General features: G+C 41.5%; 1 protein-coding gene across 9 annotated transcripts in view; it reads left to right on the top strand.

Moving 5' to 3' along the window:
• The first annotated feature begins 513 nt into the window (after nt 1–513).
• CPSF6 (cleavage and polyadenylation specific factor 6) overlaps nt 514–22,700 on the top strand; it is a 38,997-nt gene continuing 16,810 nt past the window's right edge. For 6 of the 9 annotated variants that reach the window (XM_080612117.1, XM_080612116.1, XM_080612112.1 and 3 more), the window contains exons 1-10: nt 514–641; nt 12,950–13,159; nt 15,041–15,144; nt 15,868–16,013; nt 16,831–17,004; nt 18,070–18,574; nt 19,756–19,848; nt 20,874–20,989; nt 21,318–21,471; nt 22,453–22,644. In XM_080612117.1, the coding sequence (XP_080468243.1) occupies nt 582–641; nt 12,950–13,159; nt 15,041–15,144; nt 15,868–16,013; nt 16,831–17,004; nt 18,070–18,574; nt 19,756–19,848; nt 20,874–20,989; nt 21,318–21,471; nt 22,453–22,642 (1,752 nt within the window). In that variant the 5' untranslated portion in view covers nt 514–581 and the 3' untranslated portion in view covers nt 22,643–22,644. The remainder of the gene's footprint in view (nt 642–12,949; nt 13,160–15,040; nt 15,145–15,867; nt 16,014–16,830; nt 17,005–18,069; nt 18,575–19,755; nt 19,849–20,873; nt 20,990–21,317; nt 21,472–22,452; nt 22,645–22,700) is intronic. The other 3 variants (XM_080612118.1, XM_080612120.1, XM_080612119.1) reach the window with 3 other exon arrangements.

Genomic DNA, 22,700 nt, shown 5'->3' with positions numbered 1-22,700 from the left:
AGCGCACGCAGCCCTAGTTTGAAGATGTGTCCATCTGCTGCACTTTACAGAAGTTATTTAAATCAACCAACGCGCATTCCCTCGGCGGGAGCACCTTGCACGGCGCTGAGGCAGTGGGACACCGGAGGAAGCTCCCTGCAGAGCACGCATGAACCCGACCTCCGAGGTCGGAGGGGGCCGCAGAGCCCTGAACGCCGCCCTACTGCGCACCCGCCGGACACCCGCGCTGAGGCGTCGCGAGCCTACGGCCACGCAAAGACGTGCAAGCGCGCGGCGGCAGCGGCGGGAAGCGTCCCCTGCTCCCGGGGAGCGTGAGGCGCCCAGGAGCGGGGGGATCAAGCCCCACCGCCCGCGGGCCGGCTCCTGCGGGACGCAGCAAAGAGGGGCGGGGCAGGACACGGCAGAGCGCCCCCAGTCCGCGCCGCCACCACTTTTGCGGTGCCGGAAACAGCCCCTCCCCGTGCGGAAGTGACGGCTCGCGTCCCGCCCCTCGCTCCCTCCCTTCCCCCTCCCTCCCTCCCGGTGGCGGCTCGGCAGCCGGGCGCGGCTGGCGGCGGCCCGAGGCGCGGCCGGGCGGGATCATGGCGGACGGCGTGGACCACATCGACATCTACGCCGATGTGGGCGAGGAATTCAACCAGGTACGGGCGGGCGCGGTGCGGCCCGGCCCGGCTCCTCCCTCCCTTCCTTTTCCTTTCCCTCGCCCGCCTTCGCCGCCGCGCCGCCTGCAGGGCCCTCAGCGCGGCGGCCCGGTCGCTGCCGCCGCCATTGTTCGGCTGGCTCTGCCGCCGGGCTTTCCCGCCGCCGCCGGGTGCGCGGATCTGCGCAGAGACGGGGCGGGGTAGGGGCAGGTCGCGCCTCAGGCTCGGCCTGTGGGCGCTATCAGGACCTCGCTTGGCGGAGACCGCCGGCCGGCCGCCGCTGAGGGGAGGCTGCTGGCGGGCAGAGCGAGGGAGGACGCGGTGCACCGAGAGCGAGGGCCTTCCCCACCTTCCTCCTTTCCTTCCTCCCCGCCGTCCTTTCCTGTCTCCCCTCTCAAGTGCCCTCGCTCGCAGGAGCGGTTCCACATCCCTTTCCCGGCCTGGGTCGGAGGAGGCCGCTGAGGAACGGGACCCTCCCGGGAGCGGTGGGGAAAGCAGCTCCTTCCCGGCGGCGGAGGGGAAGCACAGCCATTGTTCGCAGATGAATATAAAAGCCGCCGAGCGGGAGCAGTTTCTCGGCCGCTTTTTGCGGGGGAGGCAGAACTAGTGCAGCTTAATTCCGCGGCACGGGGAAACTCTCTTTTTCCTGGTTTTGCTTTCTTTTTTTTCCCTTTTATTTTCTCGTGGTCGTTAAAAAAGACACGCAGCCCTTCTTTAGAGGACGGGCTTGTGTTTTTATGAGGAAGTATGGGTGAAATAAACACAACTTCTCTGGATTACAAGCAGTCCACTTTCCTAGTTCTCTTTTTACCCCTCATCTTTTCCCAAAAGTCGTGTGCCAGCTTTCCTACCGAGCCGTAATGTTCATATTGGTTTTGAGTGCTATCTGCCCTGCTTGTGACTCCTGCACTTCTCCAGGTTGTGTTGCCCCAGATTGCATTGTTCCTGTCCTAGAACATAAATAACCGAGAACAACTGCACTTTCACGTATTTACTGTTTTTACTGTGTGATGTTGTATGCCTGTCTACCACTCAGAGAACTGGAAAATAGGGAATAGGTTATGGAAGTCACAGTTAACTTGGATAGCAACTTATAACTATCTCGGGAAACTTAAATCCTTTAGGTATTAATTGATGAAATAATTGAGAAGATTAGTAATCTCGTAAAGATTCTCTATAAGAGAATGCCATACCCGAGAGCAGGTGATGGAGAGGACTGATGTGTTCTTAGTTTGTTGGCAGGTGGAGGTGTCCCCCTTACAGTTGAAGACTAAATTTAAATAGGAGTGAACCTTAGGACAAATACCGTTTAGCATAAAAGTACATCTTTTCAGATTCTTTAATAACTTGGTTTTGTTTTAATCAGTTGCAAGTAAAAACACTGGTAACAAAGTTTTTCAGGGAAAAAAATAAAACCCAAAACAAAACTAATTTGAATCTGGTAGTGTTTGTGCAAATTCATGTGCTTAGAAGCCCTCAAAATAGGATTGTTATATGCTGTAAGTAAAGTGCAGATGCTACCAGAACAAAAGTGATGGGATGATGTGTTTCACTTGTATGGTCCTGGTCTACTCAGGTTGTGGTTAAGATTGATAGTCCTTATGGCCATGCTGCAAGGAGGGATGATGGTACAGATGAAGACACTTTTGTGATAATTTGGCTTAGCATATTCCAGCAGTCAGGAGACCAGTTATCTCTTTCTCACTTTATTCACCCTAGTTGCTGTCCTGCTGGTGCTGCGTTTCTGTAGTCTGCTTTCTCAGGTTCAGAAACTGAGAATAAAAATACAGGGCAGAAAAGCAAAAGGAGGCTAGTGCCCATTTCCCTCAGCTTGGCTTTGTATTTTGTTTGCCTTTTCCCTTTGCAAAAAACATTTGCTTTTTGTTCTTTTCCAAGTTGGGTGGGGGGTTTTGTCTCTCTCTTTTTTTTTTTTTTTTCCCCTAGCATTTTTTCTTTTTTTTTTTAACTTTAACGTTATCTTGGGAACTGCACAGTTGAAGTATTATTACTTTAAAATAGAAAGTTTTACCGGGAATGATTGACAGCTCTGTATTTTCCCATTCCCTTCTGTCAAGTACGCATGAAGACTAGTTGTTACTGTCTACAGTATTACTACCTCTAATTCTAACATCATTGTGATGGGTCCTCTTGAAGCTTCTATTTGTGAATTACTGTTTCTGAATTTGAAGCTGACAGCTTCAGCTGATAAGACAAGGAATGGTTCTGCATATCTGTGGATGGGTGAAGATGACAGTTGAGGAAATGCTGTAGGGAAAAAGTGATTTGCATTATGAATTTGTTCATGTAATGGACATTTTATGAAACACCATATTTGTAAGGAAAAATTGCTTTATGTAAAGCAATAAGGTATAGTTTTTTGATTGTGTTGTGCTACCACACAAGTTAATTTGCCTTAACAATATTTGTTGAAGTTGAGTATAGGAACCCTTTCCACTAGTTTTGCTGATAGCATTGACTAAAAAATACACTATGTATTTTTGTAGATCTTCTGGGTACAATATAACTATATTTATATCCAAGCAGGGATGAAGCTTTTGTTTGCATCTGTAGTAAATGAGTCATTTAGGACTTGTGACTGGATGAGCTTTCCTTGGTTGTTTTGTCTTGTTCTGGGCCTCAAGGTCCTCCATCCTTGAGGCCCTTCTGGGATTGTGCTAATGCCTTTTTCCAGGAGAAGGAAGGGAAGGATGTTCTGATTGATTAGTGCTAAATGAACCACAGGTTATAAGGGTGATATAAAGACCACAGAGCCATGGTTTTAGAAGCTGGCTGAGATGCATGAAAACTGAGAACTGTCTTGGGTTGTATTTAGTGTTGGTTGCAGTGACCTGGCTGACTTGAAGTTGAATCTTTTTACTGAAAATGCATTTTTTTCTTATTCCATCTAGAGCTCATCAAAACTGTGTCTGTCAGTGTTGCCTCTCACTCTTTCATGAATTTATTGTTTGTCATAATCATATTTTTTGTCCCTGGGCTTACAGCTTTGCTCAACTTGGCTCTTACCAGTTGTATTTATTTTTTTTAAATTGTACCTTCCTCTCCCCGCTCCCTCCCAAGAACTTGGTTGAGTAATTTTCCATTTCATTATTCTAAGCTGGCTTCCTTGTCCAGTGGTCTTTAATATGTATTTGAAGTCTCGTTTTGAGGCAAGAGTCTCATCAGTCTAATACTTTCTGCATACATTGCTTGTTACCTGTAAGAAATAGGTATTTGTTGGCATATTTCACCTTGAGCATCTCCTTACAGGAGAGGAGATCTGTGCTGCGCTTGAGACCTGTATTACCTGCATAGAAATGGCTGAGGCTGGCATTCTTTTGATGGCAGAAGGCAGCAAGCAGTAAGGGGCACTTTAGCAAATATTAGGGCGTGTTTTTGTACACAAAATCCTAGACTATCAGTGCATGGTACTGAGATGATGAGTGCATGAGGCCACCTTGGTTCTGACTCACAGTTACCTGCAACTTTGTCCAGCAAACTGGGTTACTTTCCAGCAGTCATGAAGGTGTGATTGTGCATTGTCAAGTTCCTTGCTGCGCTTGTCAGAGTTGTTTGGTGGTCTGGTTTTTGGTTTTTTGGTTTTTTGGGGTTTTTTTTCAAACACCAACCCTGGACTTACTGTACATATTACATATACATATAAAAATCCTTCTGACCAAGCTGAGGAAACAATTTAAGGATTTCTTATTTTAATGCTGCGGGGAAAGTGCTTGCCTTGTTTATACTATAACAAGTATACTTGCATAGTTGTGTTGTGGATGTGTCTATACATGCCTGTAGTGTTCTGTTAATATTTAAATGCTAGCAAATTAGAAATTAAAGAGTTCTAACTTTGTATTTTGTGACTGGGTAATAACAACGATTTAGATAGAGCAAGCAGCTAAGAGGCTAATTACCTGGAAACCTTTGTGGCAACAGAACCTTAGGAGCATGTTAGTTACTCTCTTGACTTCTTGTCTGTAACAGAGAGGAAAATATTTTTATTTTTGTATAATAAATAGCAGAAGCTAGCATTTAATAGCTGCATAAACCAGGCTATTAAAACAAGCCTTTACATCAGCAAGAAGGGTGCCTTATGGAATGGAGTGGACACATCATAGTATAATACATTTCTACTCGGAAGGGCAGAGCTGTCCTGGTCATAAAAACCATAAGCTGGCTGACCTATGTGTTATAAAATGTATGTGCAATACCTTATTACATATGTATATGGTCATTTCTGTTGACCTGCTCAAAGGGGCAAGGGGAAGAGATAACCTTTTTATGTTTGCAAATATCAAACTACAAAGGAAACTTGAAACCATCTCATCTGCTGTCTCTTAGCTTTGTTCTAATGCAGACAGCACTGTTACATACATTTAATTTATACTTTTGACTACTTGTGAATTTTCAGTTACGCTGTTTGACAAGGAAGCGTGTGCCAGTTGTAGAGCTGAGAGCATGTGGGTCTGTGGGGTAAATGTGAATCTTGTGGTCTAACAGACTTGTCCACCGTGGTGATGTTTCTGCCACAGGCAGTGTGCTATTTTAGAAACATCAAACAACTGCTGTTCTGTTAAGCTTCCAGTTTGTGTGCTCAGACAGCTGATCAAGACCAGGAAGAATTTTGGTTATCTCTTTAACTTGTTATTTTTCAGGAGCTGCACTTATTTTTTTAAAGTGAGGATGTTAACATGTATTTAGAGTTTTTGAGCACAAACATTGTAACTGGAATGAACAAAGTGCTAAGGGAGAAGCTAGATAATTAACTTTTTTGAGTGGGGTTTTTTTTCCCTGAAAAGAAAGGCCTTTTTTTAAATTAAAAAAATGTAAATTTTATTTACATCACTGGATTTTATGTCTTTTTGAAGGTGTAATTTAGAGTTTAACTCCTACAATGAACAGAGCTATGAAGAAAAAGCAGGTCTCATGTATATACAGTTAAAAGAAATCTTATTGCTGGAGGAAAGCTGTTTTCAAAACAGTGCTTGTGAAGGGAGTGACCAGTTCTCTGCAGGAGAGGAGTCTGGCTGCTAAGTTCCAAAAATAAGTCATACTTTCAGTTTGTCCCTTCTGGACATGACTGTGGTGTTGTGTGTATTTACTGCTTTTATATTTGAATGTTACAAACCACTCCAAACAGTAATTAAGACAAAATACTGAGGAAGGGCTGAGCAACTGAAGCGTAACAGCTAGTTTGACAAATCTTTGACAGCATATCTTTTAAGTACCCTTTTTATTCAGACGGTCACATGTAGTAGCACAGAATGTGGAACTTCAGTCTTGATTTTTCCAGAGCAAATGATCTAGTATTTTAGGCAGTGGTCTAGTTAAAACGTGGGCTCTGGAAATGCATTGCTGGGGGCCAGAATAACGGTACTAGCTTTGTTTTTTAGCATGTTTATCTGCAAGATTGTGAGTGACTGTAATTGAGCAGAAATAATATCTCCTCATGCTTGATGATTTTCTCTTAACTGAGGAAATTGGAAGAGGTGAAGAACAATTTATGGTACAGGCAAAGCATTTGTCAAAATAGCTGAGACCAGAGAAGTAACATTTCCTGCATTCTTATTCTTTTTCTTGTTCTTCTAAAACTGAGCAAGAAAGGTGCGCATAGGTAAATTTCCATGGTACACATATGAAGGAGAAAGGGTTGTTGAATCTTGTGTAACAGCCCTTGAGGCACCTCCTCTTCCCTCTACATTTGCCTGACTCATCATTCTTAATCGTCTAACCACACACCTTGTTGATAGACTTGTAGCCAAAATGGAATTCCATTCAAAATGGAATTCAGTCAGTTACCGAAGCAGCACAATGTAAGAAGAGATTATGGGGAACAACATTGGGTTTTCTGTTGTCATTTTTGATTTAAATTAAGTCACTGATGCTGTCAGGCACTTCATGCCCATCAAAAATTGCATGCAGACTGTGCTACCCTAATAATTCTTCCCCTCCTTTATGGTGACCAGAAAGCTGATGTGATAGAAACTTGGTATGATTCAGAGGAGTTTCTTGCACTAGGGAAGTGCTGCACAGCAGTGGACTGCTGCCTACTCTGGTATTTTGGCAACACTCATCTCAGCCTTCTCAGGCAGATAGGTTAGTGTACATCTGTTGAAAGACTAGTGGCTGCCTGTTTGGATCTGTCTACCAAGACTATAAATCCTGCTTCCCTGAAGTCATCACCCATACACACAGATGACTAGAATTACTGCACATTTAGCAGAGGGTTTCCTTAATTGTTCTGTGATCTCATCCTTAATCTTGCTGTAAGATGTTGTGTTTAGGCCTGTCCCAGGCAGTATTTTGAGCCTACTTTCATTAGATGTGATGATAGGAGGAATCAGACTGAGATGGACAATTGGGCAGACTAGGTGAAAACAAGAAGCCCTTATTTAATTTAATGATGATAGACTTGAGAGAGATACTTTCTGTTGAGGTTTAGAGTGTATTGGGACAGTACAGTTTACCGTAGATCAAATCCTCTTGATTGACAATTCCAAAACTTAGCTAATCTGTTCTTTTTGTTTGTTTATTTTAGTGATATTCTCTGTATGAGTAGCAGTGGTAATGTTTTCATGTTTAGGAAAGCTGATCATCTGATGATGGTTGTGGCTATTTTAGGTTTTTAACCAGGATTGCTAGCTTTGCAGCCTGTTTTTTGTGGAATCCAACTTGATTCACTGTAGTCACCATATTTGGTACCCTGAACTATTTAGGATGCTTGTGTGGATTTCTAGGTACAGATTCACAAGATAGCAGGTGCTGAAATATCTCTGATATCAGGACCTGTTGAGGTGGTTGCTGTTCTGGATCAGGGTAGAAGAATCCAGGAACCCTCTGCAGGCTTTTGAAATCCAGATTTTACATGTTGCAAAGCAACCTGTAAAAGTAAATATAAAAGCTTAAGGTTAACTTTAAACACTGCTAGACTCTCCTGAGCTTTGTCAGACCACTCTTGTTCACCGAGGAGTTATTGCCTTCATGTCAGCAGACATTTAGATAGTGCTACTCCCTTTCACAGATTGAGCTGTTTGGTAGAACAAGTGGTTGCTAGCATAGTAAAAAAGGATAGCAGCATCCCATTGTGGAATTGAACACCATTGAATATGATGAGTGACAGTTCATAAGATGAAAAATGGCAAATACCAAAAGAAACTTATTTTAAAATAGTTTCTTAATGCAAATACACAACACCCAGCTTCATTTATATTTGAAATTGACCCCACTGATTAAGGATACATTGTGTTTTTAAAAAAAGGTTTTTGTATGTTTTTGTGAAGGAGATTATTATTGTTTGCAGTCAACATGTTTTGTCCTCTAAATTTTGAACGGCAGTACAGCTGTGTCTGCAATAAAAGTAATACGGCTTGGTAGTAGCACATCAGCAAATTGATGCAGCTGGGGCTCAGGCCCCTCCATCTACCTAAGGGAGAAGGGAGCGATTTACTCCAAAACCTCACAATGTTTTTCTGAACTAAAATATTCCAGAGGCAGCTGTGATGCTGTAAAATAGTCCCCCTGGAGCTCATGAGTAAGTAAGTGATTAATAAACACAAACCCTTGGGTTTATTAAATTCAATGAAACAAAATAGAATTCTGCCCTTATCTGCCCCTGTGTGAATGAGGAGATAAAGATCAAGTTAGGAATGCAGTAGAAGTCTGAAAGGTAGAATGTTGTGTTTGTCAGTAGGGCTCTTCTAGAAGCACGGTCTGTTCACTACCAGATGTTTTGGTGGAAAAAAAATTGCTTGAAAGCAGATGTTAGCCTCTCATTTTGCATGTTGCTTGCTGTCCTGGTTTGTGCTGGCATAATTAATTTCTTCCCAGTAACTAATACAGTGCTGTGTTTTTGCTTTAGTCTGAGAGTAGTGCTGATAACACCAATGTTTTAGTTGTTGCTAAATGGCACTTATTCTGATAAAGGACTTTTCAGTCTCATCCTCTGCCAGTGAGGAGGGGCACAAGAAGCCAGAGGGAGCAGAGCCAGGACACCTGACCCAAACTAGCCAAAGGGATATTCCATACCACAGCATGTCACACCCAGTACATAAACTAGGGGAAGTTACCTGGGAGGGACTGGGCATCAATCAGCAGTTGGTGAGCAATTGTATTGTGCCTCACTTTTGTTTATTGGGTTTTATTCCTCTCTCTTTTTTTGTTATCTTCCTTTCAATTGTTATAATTATCATCATCATTATTATTGTGTTTTGTTTCAGTTATTAAACTGTTCTCATCTCAACCCACAGGTTTTATCTTTTCACGATTCTCCTCCCCATCCCATCAGGGTGAGGAGAGTGAGCATGTGGCTGTGTGGTATTTAGTTGCTTATAGCCACGAGAGTCCTTCTTGGTGCCCAGCTTGAGACAATGAAGGGTTGAGATAATGACAGATCTGATCAGAGCTTGCTAAAACAGTTTGTTACAAGCATTCATTGTATTGGTTTAATAGTTGCTGGTCACAACGTTGATTTATTTGCTCTCAAAGTAGTTGTGCTTGTTCTCAGAGTTGTATTCTGTAGCACCTTACTTGCAGTATATTCCCTGTTTTGCTGTGTATCACCTCTGGGGGCTGGGCTGAGATTATGATTTTGCGGTACTTTGGATCACTGGCTTACAATATGATAGAATTGCTGGTTATAAAACTAATCTAGTATTTGTACTCAGCACTGCCATTACCTCTGTACTTCAGAAGCCATCTGTTGGAAACTATTAATAATGACACCTGTAAACTTTTCTGCTTGGAGAGCCAACCTGTGAGGAGACATCTTTTCCTTTCTTCTGCATTCTGATTACAACAGCATTTAGGAATTCTGAAAATGTTGAATATCCTTGGACTGTTAAAACCAGAATGGTCCTACTGAAAGTAGAGGGTAGGGAAGCCAAGGAGTTGGGATCACTTCCTAGGGAAGGGGCATTGATAAGGTGACTGGAAAAGAAACACAAGTCCTCATACTCTGGAGGTGACTCCTGTCAAGTGTGAAGGAAAGGTATCCCTGTAAAGAAGATAAGTCACCCAGGCAAGTGGGCCACCATGGAGAGAGGTATCTGGTACCTATGGGAATTAGCTGTGTTACATACAATTTATTATGACCTGAACAACACACAGTCACCCATCATTCCAGATGAACTCCAGTGCATGCAACCTGTGTGGTAGAAATTTGTACAGAATGTATTGGGGTCCCAACAGCTGAATGTATTGGAGACCCAAATCAGCCTGACTGGAAATGAGTGGGAAAAGCATGCCATTGGGACTGGCCCAGAGGCTCTGTACATCCTTGGCGTAGAGGGTATTTTGAGGACATAAAAGGTACTGGTGGGCTTTCAGTATAGCTGCCTTGGAGATGGAGCTATTTTAAATAAGCAGCTGTCCACCTTGTCTGGTCTCTCAGAGGACCCTTTTGTTATGGGGTTGCTGAGGGTTGAAGAACAGCATGTGTTGATTGATACCACAGCAGTGCACCGGTGGCAATATTACACCAACAGAGACTCCCCAATTGCCATCCATAAGCTGATGTGTCAGCTGGAGAGCCATGGAGTGGTTGGTGGGATCTTCTCACCCTTTAATAGCCCCATAGAGAATGCACATTCCGAAGTACAGTTTTAGAGTAAGCCCTTTCTGTCAAGTGACACGGAAGAAGGATTTCAAATGGGGCCCTGAGCAACAACAAGCCTTTGAACAAATTAAACAGGAGATAGTTCATGCAGTAGCCCTTGAGCCAGTCTGGGCCAGGCAAGATGTGAAAAATGTGCTTTACACTGCAGCCGGGGAGAATGGTCCTACCTGGAGCCTCTGGCAGAAAGCTCCAGGGGAGACTTCAGGTCAACCCCTCAGCTTTTGGAGTCAGATCTGAGGCCAGCTATACCGCAACTGAAAAAGAGATACTGGCAGCCTGTGAAGGGGTTTGAGCTGCTTTGGAAGTGATTGGCACTGAAGCACAGCTTCTCCGGGCACCTCGATTGCCCGTGCTGGGTTGGATGTTCAAAGGCAGGGTTTCTTCTGCACATCATGCAACCGATGCTGCATGGAGTAAGTGGGCTGCACTAATTACACAACGAGCTCAAATAGGAAATCGCAGTTGTCCAGGCATTCTAGAAGTCATCATGAACTGGCCAGAGGGCAAAGATTTTGGAATGTCACCAGAGGAGAAGGTGATGCGTGCTGAAGAGGTTCCACCATATAATAAACTGTCAGAAAGTGAAAAGCAGTATGCCTTGTTTACTGATGGGTCCTGCTGTACTGTAGGAAAACATTGGAGATGGAAGGCAGCTGCATGTTCTCAACAAGACACAGGAGGCAAGTCAAGTCAGTTTGCCAAGGTGAAGGCCATCCATCTGGCCTTGGACGTTGCTGAACAAGGAAAGAGGCCAGTACTTTATACTGACTCGTGGATGGTGGCAAATGTCCTATGGGGGTGCTTGCAGCAATGGAAGCAGAGCAACTTGTAACGCAGAGGTAAACCCATCTGGGCTGCTGCATTGTGGCAAGATATCGCTGCCCGGGTGCAGAACCTGGTGGTGAAGGTACGCCATGTAGACGCCCATGTACCCAAGAGTCCGGCCACTGAGGAACATTAGAACAACCAACAGGTGGATCAGGCTGCTAAGACTGAGGTGGCTCAAATGGATTTAAATTGGCAACATAAGGGTGAATTATTTATGGCCCAGTGGGCCCATGACACTTCAAGCCATCAGGGCAGAGATGCCACATTAGATGGGCTTGTGATCGAGGGGTGGACTTAACAGTGGACACTATTGCCCAGGTTATTTGTGAATATGAAACTTGCTGCAGTTAAGCAAGCCGAGCAATTAAAGCCTCTTTGGTATGGAGGATGATGGCTGAAGCACAGGTATGGGGAGGCCTGGCAGATTGACTGTATCACACTCCTACCAACCTGCCAAGGCAAGTGCCATGGTGGAAGCAACCACCGGATGGCTGGAAACATACGCTGTGCCCCATGCCACTGCCCAGAACACTGTCCTGGGCCTTGAGAAATGAGTCTTAGGGTTACACGGTACCCCAGAAAGAACTGAGTCAGACAGTGGGACTTCTATCAGAAACAACCTCATTGACTTGGGCCAAAGAGCATGGCACTGAGTGGGTATCATGCAGCAGCCTCTGGGAAAAAGAATGATACAAAGAACTGTTAAAAACTACACTGAGAGCAGTGGGTGGTGGGACCCTTCAAACATTGGGATACACATTTAGCAAAAGCCACCCTATTAGTCAACACTTAGAGGACCTGCCGATTGGCCTGGTCTGGCCCAGTTAAAACTTTTACGTAATGTAGAAGGGGATAAAGTTCCTATAGCACATATATAAAATATGCTAGGGAAAACAGTCTGGGTTGTTCCTGACTTAGGCAGAGGCAAACCCACCTGTGGCATCGCTTTTGCTCGAGGACCTGGGTGCACTTGATGAATAATGTGGGAGGATGGGAAGTCCATTGACTGCCTCGAGCAGACTTGATTTTGGTTGAGAATAGCCAGTGAATTAAATTGCATGGTGTTAATTGCTATATATCATGTATGAATGATGTTAATAGCACTGTATATCCTCACTTCTGTGATGGCTCTATGCCATATCAATGGTATTACAATAAAAATCACCCAAATTAATATAGAATGAACTGTGATACCAGACATGGGCAGTGGTGGTAGAACCAGAACTGGCTTCAGCATGCAGCAGTACACCACCACACACCATCTTTCATGACCTGAAAGACTGCTCCGATGGAGCCCAAAGCCATGGACTAAATGAATGCAACAGACATATTATAGGGATGCCCCATTGTCTAGGGGAATGATATTTGTGTGTACCTGTCAAAAGACAGGAACAGTGATGGTGGTTAACTCGGATGCATTGGAAAGTGTGGGTCCTGGGCATGACACAAATGAGAGAGAGAGAGAGGGATGGATACTGTCTTGGTTTTGGCTGGGATAGAGTTAATTTTCTTCCTAGTAGCTAGTACAGTGCTGTGTTTTGGTTTTAGTCCAAGAATAATGGATTTCTGTTTATATTACAAGGGCTGAAGTACTGTAATGCAAAACAGTGGCCAGAAGTACTTTAAGGGTTTTGGTGGTTTTGGATTTTTTCCTCCTGTCAGTTTAGAATATGATAGAAGTCATGAGAATTTTATATACTTTAATGTGAATGAAACCAGGGATTAGCTTTTCAGCAGGGATGTTACGTAGGTGTTAGATCAGACTTACCATGTCTGTGGAACGTGGCAGTTATCACAGCGTTTTGTTTCAAGCAAGTTTCAAGAGGTTTAATGTTAAATATAATTAGGGTGTCTTTTTGTGTTTTAGGAAGCTGAATATGGTGGCCATGATCAAATTGATTTGTATGATGATGTAATTTCTCCATCTGCAAATAATGGAGATGCTCCAGAAGATCGTGATTACATGGATTCTCTCCCACCATCTGTTGGGGATGATGTAGGTAAAGGAGCTGCACCAAATGTTGTCTATACATATACTGGAAAGAGAATTGCCTTGTACATTGGAAATCTTACTTGGGTAAGTAGCTTATTACTACTTACGTGTAGCCAGGAATTTTTAAATTATGGACATTAATTCTTTGTAAATATTTTTGGCTTTAAAATTGGTTTATATGCAATGCTGAGCATATAGCAAAGCAGGTAGGCAAAAGGAAAAACAGCAAAAAACCCTGAAATGCAGTGAGTCTGACTGGAGCTGTCTTGATGTCTCAAAATCAAGGAAACCTTCAGTAAATACAAAATTTAAAGTTCCCTCTGATGTTTTAAGTGTTACGAAGGGTTATTTGTGCTACTGTCTTCTTAAGGTTTTCAGAAAACTGAATGGAAAACAAGCTTGAACTGTGAAATACTTCATGCCTGCAGATACTTTAAGGCTACTGAACAAACCCAAATTACAGTAAACTCTTCCTGCAGGTTTTAGTTTAAAAAGGAGCTGGAAGGTTCTCTGGGATTTTCTTGAAATTACTTTCCATATTTTCCCAGGGCCACTTTCCACTTCCCTTTTTGCCAGGGAGTGACTCTTGCAACAAAACTGTTTTCAGGTATCTGCCTTGAGGCTTATTTCTCCTAGGAGCTGCAGATGTGGGATAACTCACTGAACAGCAGTTGCCCTTGAGGCTTAATTTTACTAACACTGAAGTATTTTAAACTCAATTGCAGTTAAGCAAACAAAGTGCAAGAGCTGGTCAGTAGCTGAATTAAGAGAAGTTGATACCTGGTTCTTCCAGATCCACACTTGCAAAATTCTAATTCAAGAACTTTTCCCTTCTGATTAATTTCTTACTGGTACTAGACTTGAAAAAGAATAGTTTATAGGTGCTGAGGTGTTCGGGTTTTTTTATTAATTATTGCAGGATCTTAATATCAGGAACTAATAGGTAAGTAAAGCAGCTATTGACTTAACAGTTGTACCATTCTGAAATGAATGGTATCTGTAAAAAGCACATGAATTAGCTGAACTCACCCAAGTCAAGTGTCATGGTTTTTAAAGCAAGTCGGCCAGTGTTCAGCAATTTGTGCCCATTATTCATTATTTGGCTTCACAAATGAAGTTAGCCACAAAGTGCATTTATCTACTTCAGTGTTGCTGTCATGTCTCTTCTTTGCATTTAGCTCTAAACAAATTTAATTTGTTGAGTTTTTAAAGGAAGCCTTGATTTGAGTGAGGTCAGATTAAGTAGTTCAGAATCTTTGAAGCCTACTTTACACTTCCCATTTGAAATTTAAAGAAGTGTTAGGAGTTACCGAAGTAGGAAGAAAATAGTGTTAGTGTCATTGTGTATCTTAGGTTGAGTGAAATTGTTAAATATTACATAGTCATTAATAGCAAGTTATAGCAAGTAGGTTTGGTTAAGTGGAAGCAGTTGTTTCTAAGCGTAGTTTTTGTCTAGTTTGCCGCCTTTTGTCTGTAAATCCTGCTGATTTTGTGCACATAATATGTAGTTCACTAAACTCTCACTAGTCAAAGCTCTCATAGAGCGCCTGGTTAATACGGTGTTTTAAATTGACATTTGTGTGGAAATAATAGAATCGGGGAGGAAAAATGGATTGGATGTGGAAAAAGTAAGTTGTTGGAATAGTCCGGTTTAAGACTTGTATTCTCAGAAAAGTTACTTGAATCCAAATCCAGTTTTTTGGGGCATACTGTAACTGGTGTACTATGTGGAGGGAGTGATACAGTATACCATATGGGCAAGTGTGTATATCTTTTAGATTAATTTTCTGAGAATTGTAAAGTACAAATGACTGTTTGCCAAAAATCAAAAAACTTTGACAACCTGAATAAAGTATTCCTCTTGACCAACTTCACACACCCAGAAGAATCCATGGAAAACTTAGCTGTCCTTTTCCTGGTGTTTTAGATAAGCTTTTATAACTGAATATTAAAAATCATTTTCAGTGGACGACAGATGAAGACCTGACTGAAGCTGTTCATTCACTGGGGGTGAATGATATTTTGGAGATAAAATTTTTTGAAAACCGTGCTAATGGCCAGTCTAAAGGGTAAGAACTCCTCATCTGTTTGTTCTGCAAATGGCCTGAAGTTTGAGAGGGTAGAAAGGGGGAAAGAATTTTCAGTTTTCATAACTGTCAGTAAGGGAACTGATAATCTTTACTGATGTGCAGCAAGGAATGCGTATATTGTTTCATATTCATGACTTAAATGTCAGGCATAAATTTTTATGATGGCATTGTGTGTCTCATTATTTTGTGAGTTGTGTCTTTTTGGCCGTCTTCATTAAGACTGTTCCTGGATTTCAGTTTGTGTGATGGTGAGGTGATACTTCCTCCAGCTGCCATTATTAAATCTTTTTTTACATCTTTATTTTCCATTAACTGTTGAAAGTGAGTCCTTGAGCCCATTTTTTCACTGGCAACCTAGTCTTTGCATAAATGTGCCTTTCTCCTTAGCAGTAATGAGAACACACTGAATGCTTAATAATAACATGGTCATATGAGTTCATATATAGTGATATTCCACCAAAAAGCTGCCTTTGTTGTGATACATTTTGATGCGTCTTGTACTTTTGGTGGTTCTTATGTCCTAGAATGAGTTATTTCATTTGTTCTGAAAGCTGGACTACAACCCATGGGACAATTTCTGTATCTAGTTTTCAAGTATTTTTTTGTTTACTGTGTTTAACCTTTTTCATGAGGCCTCAAGATATCCAGGAAATGGAAAGATTGTGGTGTAACTTTTTTTTTTTTTCTCCCCCTTCCTTTTAGATTTGCCCTTGTGGGTGTGGGATCCGAAGCATCCTCCAAAAAGTTGATGGATTTGTTGCCTAAAAGAGAATTGCATGGGCAGAATCCTGTTGTAACTCCATGTAATAAACAATTTCTGAGTCAGTTTGAAATGCAGTCAAGGAAAAGTAAGCCTTTCTTACGTGTTGCCTTGAAAAAGCTGTTTATTCCAAAAGTAGCATGGCAGTTTTTCCTCTCAGCTTGTGATAATTTTTACAGTTTGAAACAGCTATGAAGTGTTTACAGTCCAGGCGAATGAGGTTGCATCTTTGCTTAGAGATGATCCCCTGAAATAAAAGTGAATTTAAAAAACCAAACAAAAACCCAAAACTAAACCACCCAACCAAACAAAAAGCCAAAACAAAACACTTAATACACTGAAGAGCTACTGATTTGGCAAGAGACAGCACTCCCTGACAGAAGGTTCTAGCTTTGTCAAACTCTTGTGTTAGAGTTGGAGAAGCTTTCTCAATTTCTTGTGGATATAATCTTAAAAAAAAACAAACAGCCAACCAAAAAAACACCCAAACACACAAAAGCCCAGAAGCATTAAGGAATTTAACATTTGTGGACAAACTGGACTAAATTCTGATGTCTGGACAAGCGGTGCTTATGACAGAATGGAGAAAAGGGATTCTGTGTTGTGCTCTCCTCCAGCACCTTGTCTTGTGGCTCCCAGCCCTAATTGTTTGTGGCCTTGGGCTGTGTTAGAGGAAGTACTGACAGTCTCCCCAGGTGCCATTTCATTAGTATGGGGCATAGTAGATCACTGCCATATTTTGGCAAGGCACTTACTCTTCCACAAATGCTTTGGGTTTGGGTACCAAGGAAGAAGTTGGTGCTCATAAGGTCACGCTTTATCATTGTGTAAAACTTTAGGTCAAGTGTTGAAAAGCTTTCACCTATTTTGATTTATGTAGTTACACTTTTGCCTTTCCATTGCAGCCACACAGTCTGGCCAGATGTCTGGGGAAGGTAAAGCTGGTCCCCCAGGAGGAAGCTCACGTGCAGCATTTCCACCTAGTAACAGAGGGCGAGGCCGTTTTCCAGGTGCCATTCCAGGTGGAGACAGATTCCCTGGACCAGCAGGGCCAGGAGGGCCCCCACCACCTTTCCCAGGTAAAATAATTCATATGTAGTTTGTTTCATTTGTGTTTTCTTGTATTAGTGCGACATATTTGGGAAATTAATAAGATCAAGACAGTTGTGTGCTGTAATCAGTGAACACAGCTGGACTGTAGGATTTTACAACATTCCTTTGTTGATATTCAAACAAGTTGTATTTCCTAAATTTGACAGCAATGTAATAACATTTTCTAGAAACTGTCTTTATAATGTGTCAATGTATGTACTTTTAAACTATGAAAAAGCCAGATTGATCCTGTTGGCAAGTAGACTTGCTATTAGCTCAGTGTCGAACAGATTTGCTACATGGGGTGAGTATGCCTGTGTTGCAGAGTATAAAGTAACTTTTCCATACTGCGTTACAAGTTTGCACGCCATCAGGAATTCAGCTTTGATTCGTGGCCAGTGGTGGGTTAGGTGGCACTTTGAATACAACAGATTTGGAGAGGAAGTGTTCGTGTTTAGTCAGGTGTCTGATATGGCAGAACAGTCAGGCTTGTGTTGCAGTGAAGTTCTTATTTCAGCTTAAGTATTTATAATAAATGTCATTCAGTAGTAGATTGCTTACTAACAATTGAAAAACCACTAATGAAGACCTGAAAGTAGGTTTGAATACTGCATTTACCTTATCTTCTCCAATATAGCTTTCCCCAAATTTTTAATATACGTTGTATCTTATGCCTCATATAAAAGACTATAGCTGCAGGTGTAAGCAGGATGCAATATTTTTTCCTTTTTGTAAGATTTTGGGGGTGTTGCTAACAATAGCAGGTGATTATGTGACTGGGGGGGTGAGTTGTCAGTTTTCAAGTTAATGTTGTTCTCTTCAGATATTGACAGTCAAGCAGCTGTTAAAAATTTTCTAAGCTACTGGACCCAAAGTGGGACTGTGCATGTCTTGTGTGAGTTGCAGATTGTTTAGTGAGGGGTGTTTCTGGTGTTTTGTTGTTTAAGAATAAAACAAAAAGGCCAGAAATTTAATTATTTCACTAAGTATTTATTTATATTTATTAACTCTACTTTATTTCTCTTTTTTTTTTTTTTCTCCTTTTATTTTAGCTGGACAAACTCCCCCACGTCCACCTCTAGGTCCTCCTGGCCCACCAGGCCCACCAGGCCCCCCACCTCCTGGTCAGGTCCTCCCACCTCCATTAGCTGGACCTCCTAATCGTGGGGACCGTCCACCACCACCAGTTCTGTTTCCAGGACAGCCTTTTGGTCAGCCTCCACTTGGGCCTCTTCCTCCAGGTCCTCCACCACCAGTTCCAGGCTATGGGCCACCACCAGGTCCGCCACCACCTCAGCAGGGTCCACCTCCACCTCCGGGTCCGTTTCCCCCTCGTCCACCTGGCCCTCTTGGGCCACCCCTGACTCTTGCTCCTCCTCCTCATCTCCCTGGGCCACCTCCAGGTGCTCCACCACCTGCACCACATGTGAATCCAGCTTTCTTCCCCCCACCTGCCAATAGCGGCATACCTACTTCAGACAGCCGTGGCCCACCTCCAACAGATCCATATGGCCGACCTCCACCATATGACAGAGGTGACTATGGGCCACCTGGAAGGTGAGTGCTTTTGATGTAATGTGCTTGATAGCAGATTTTATTCCTCTTGTAGGAAGCACTTTTAATGCAAATATTAGAAATAATGAAAAATAGGGCTGGAAAGGATCCAGACAGTCTTCTCATTCGCGCTTTTTCACTGAAATATCTGTCACGCACATTTGTAGTAGTAAGAAAATTTTGAAATGCAACATCAGTAATCACTTTCACTTTTCAGCTCTGAACTGTTTGTTTTCACTGTTGTATTTGGCAGCGTAATCATTCCATGTGTTCTACATGTAAACTTACATCGCTTCTTACGCAGCAGCTTCTGGCTGTGCTTCCGTCTTAAATTTCTGACTTGCACCTTTATTATCGTGCTTTGCAGGCTGTCTGTTTAGAATGCTCTGGAGTTCTCCTTTTTGATTATGTGCATATGTCGAGTACAGTGCCATACCAGACTCATACCATTTCCATCTTTCATCAGCTCTGCTTGCCCCTTTTTTATTTCGGGATTCAATTCGAAGTTAGTCTTTGTCTCAAAATGCAGGTGTGAATTTACGGCAAGACTTTTACTTCCCTGTCAAGATGCGTCTGCTTATTTGGTGCAATCATGCTGTGTTTGTAGCTTTGGCTTTTCCTATGATTAATCCTGTCTGGGATGGAGTTCTTGAGTCTCTCTTGACTTGACTTGTCAAGTTTTTTACATCTTGTTTGAAACATCTTTTTCATCTGTGCTTTTAAACATCTCTGCCTTGCTGCTGTTTCTTGATTTTCACCATATTTGTATTTGTCATGGAAAATTTTGGGATAAATTGTAAGAAAGACACTTTTTGCAAAGTTACATTTGGGTTTTTGAGGTGTGATTATACTGCTAGCATGACAGATTTCTCTTGCTTAAAATGTTTTCTGCAAGGACACTTTGTTTTGATCCTTCTTTTATCAACAAAGTTTTTAAACCCCCATGCATCTGTACATACTATGTTCAAACAAACTATAGAAAATCAAGCATTTGGCTTAATTGCCTGAAATATTAAAAAAATATATGTGGTGTTGATTGATCAAGGTTGTCTACAGTTTGTAGAATGTCTGGGGAGGGAAGGAGTGGGAATAGGACAGTATAACTTACTGTCCAGTATTTTTCATTAATAATGTTAAAACTATAATCCATAACTATTTAAATTGTCATTAATTATATATCATAGGCGTTTCACTGGAAATAACATGTCCATAAGAGAAAAATTACATATTCCATTCTATGGGAGGCACACGAAAAATAATACTCAAAACTCAGGGAGGTATGAATTTTTAGACATTTCCTCTTATGCTAAACTGGCTATAGGATCTTGTTCCACTTCTTGCAATTAAGAGGATAGCATTGCTTATTATTCTGCATTTTCTCTCTACCAGAAGGACTAACACTGTTCAGGCAGTGGGGCAGTTTACCAGTCTCAACATTTGTTTCTAACACGTCTCCAAATTTTTCTATATGATACCCAGACTGGCTAATGGGACACTGCAAAACTTTTGGGAAAGTTTTTGTATAGGTTACCTTCTGTTACTTTGGAAACCCTGTAAGGTCGCTAATGATTAAAGTAAAAAAAAGTGTAATGGGTACAAGGATTCTGCTTTATTGCTTCCTCCTTACTGTGACCGGTTTGGAGATCAAATTGGAGCACCTTGAAACTTGACCAGAAATAAAACCCTAAAATAAGTTGTAAAATGTTGAAGTATCATTCAGAAAATTGAGTGTTCTAAAGATACTATAGACTACGTTTGCTTTTCGTAAGTTACAGCATTCTAGTCTTAGTTAAGATCTGGAAAACAGGATCATATAGTTCTAATTCCAGTATTATAAAAATGATCTCTATTTTTGCTCAAAGTCGCATTGCCTACATACATGTATTTCCACATCTGTTCAATTGAGATAATATCTACTTTCATACCTTCAAGGATTTTATGAAAATTATAAGTATTTGTAAAGCAAAATATTGAGTGCTGCTGAATCTTTCAAATAGATGGGATGAACAAGAATAAGTCTGCTTATACAGCAATGTCTGAATTGTTTACCTTTTTTATTTTACTTTTTTATTTTACTTTTTTATTTTTTATTTTAATTTTTTAGCTTTCAGGATGTTATACTGTAACATGTTCCTTAACAAAAACAGAAATCAAAACCAAACCCAGATCCTGCTTTCTTTTCTGTTTGTCACTTTGCTTGAAGTTGCAAACTTGGATAGTTAAAACTGCAGTGATATCTTGTAAAGTTGTGGGGTTTGGTTTTTTTTTTTAACCTTTAAAATATTAATTTTATTGCTTGCAGAGAAATGGATGCTGCAAGGACACCTCTAAGTGAAGCAGAATTTGAAGAAATCATGAATAGAAATAGGGCAATCTCAAGCAGTGCCATTTCGAGAGCTGTATCAGATGCCAGTGCTGGTTAGTAAACTTTATTAATGTGTTTGCTACCCAACTGGAAAGAGTTTATGGTTTCTCTATTGGGAAACTGGCAGCCCTGAAGCCACGCTTTCCTAAAAGGAGGCTGAATCTAGGTACAAGCTATGACTGATTTTTGTACCGTGATCCAGATAGTTTCTGAGAATGCCTTCTGAGTACTGATCTGGACAGTATCCTAATACTTGGTTCTTCATTAAATTTTCTGGCTGGCTGTTGTAGAGAAGAGACTTAAAATGGTAATACTATTACAGATAAAATTCATTGGTTTAATTTGCATTATCTTCTGATCATGATCTTCTGTCATTTTCAGGGGACTATGGAAGTGCTATAGAGACCTTGGTAACTGCAATTTCCTTAATTAAACAGTCCAAAGTATCTGCGGATGATCGCTGTAAAGTACTTATTAGCTCTCTCCAGGACTGCCTTCATGGAATTGAGTCAAAGTCTTATGGTTCTGGATCCAGGTAAAACTTTCCTCTTCCATCTGCCCTAACTTATAAAAGGGAGGGTGTAGTGCAGGACTAGTTCACAGAGAAGAAATTGTCATGTACGAAGCTTAGTGATTTGCTGAGTTGTGCAAGAACCAAATAGGGGTTTCCCCAGACTTAGCTGCCTTTTCATTAGCTCTCTTCTCAAAATTGATCTGACTAGCCTAAACTTAACTCTTAATTTTATTTGGTATCCTTTCCTACATGGTACTCTTGCAATTTGTAAACTTCAGAATTGAATTGTCCTTTATCAATTAAGAGGCACAGTGCATAATTTCCATTATAATTTGCTATTGAAAACTAAGATTGAGGATATTTGATTCCAGTTTTCATTTTGCCTAAAACTAATTTTCTCCATACTTGTCTCAGTAGGAATACACTTGAGTTGGGGGGGGGGGAAGCTGAGCAGAATGATTTTTGCCTGTGGTCCTTTGTCAGTCTAAAAATCTAGAGTAGGTAGATTTCAAATTCATGGGCTCTTCTATCTAGTGTAAATAAGACATAGGTATTTCTTTAAGAACATAAATAACACCCCTTTTGGTGTTAAGACAAACACTGAGGTTCTGTTTCATTAGACTACTGTAGCAGTAGTGTAGTTGGCCTTGAATATTAAAGATGCAAAGACAGCTGGTTTTGGCACATACTTTCAGTACACAGATTAGCAGCCATGTCGTAGTGATCATTTGAGGTATGGTGTGTTCCCCCAGCTGATTTCAGCCATCTCATCCTCCATTTTGGCGATGTGCTTTTTTAGTGGTTCTGCACCTTGCTATCTCCGAGTTCTTAGTCACTTCTTTTTATGTCATCTTTCATGTTATATACAGAAACACATCTGCATCACAGTGAACAGATGCTTCTCTTGTATCCCTTTTCGATCAAATCCATACTCATAATACAAAATTGGCATGCGGGTGGCTTGTGTTATGAAGAAAAATTTAATGAAGTAATTTCTTTTAGAAGACGTGAGCGATCCAGAGAGAGGGACCACAGTAGGTCACGAGAGAAAAGTAGGCGCCACAAATCACGTAGTAGAGATCGTCATGATGACTATTACCGGGAAAGAAGCCGTGAGAGAGAGAGGCATCGTGATCGTGACAGAGATCGTGACAGAGAACGAGACAGAGAGAGAGAATATCGTCATCGTTAAAGGTGAGCATTTGTTTCCTGTTTTTCAACTTTACTGACTTAGTAAAAGTAACTACTTT

Source organism: Psittacula echo (assembly GCF_963264785.1).
Source record: "Psittacula echo genome assembly, chromosome: 1".
In the NCBI taxonomy this organism is placed as follows: domain Eukaryota; kingdom Metazoa; phylum Chordata; class Aves; order Psittaciformes; family Psittacidae; genus Psittacula; species Psittacula echo.
This window is presented reverse-complemented; position numbering and strand designations above follow the sequence as displayed.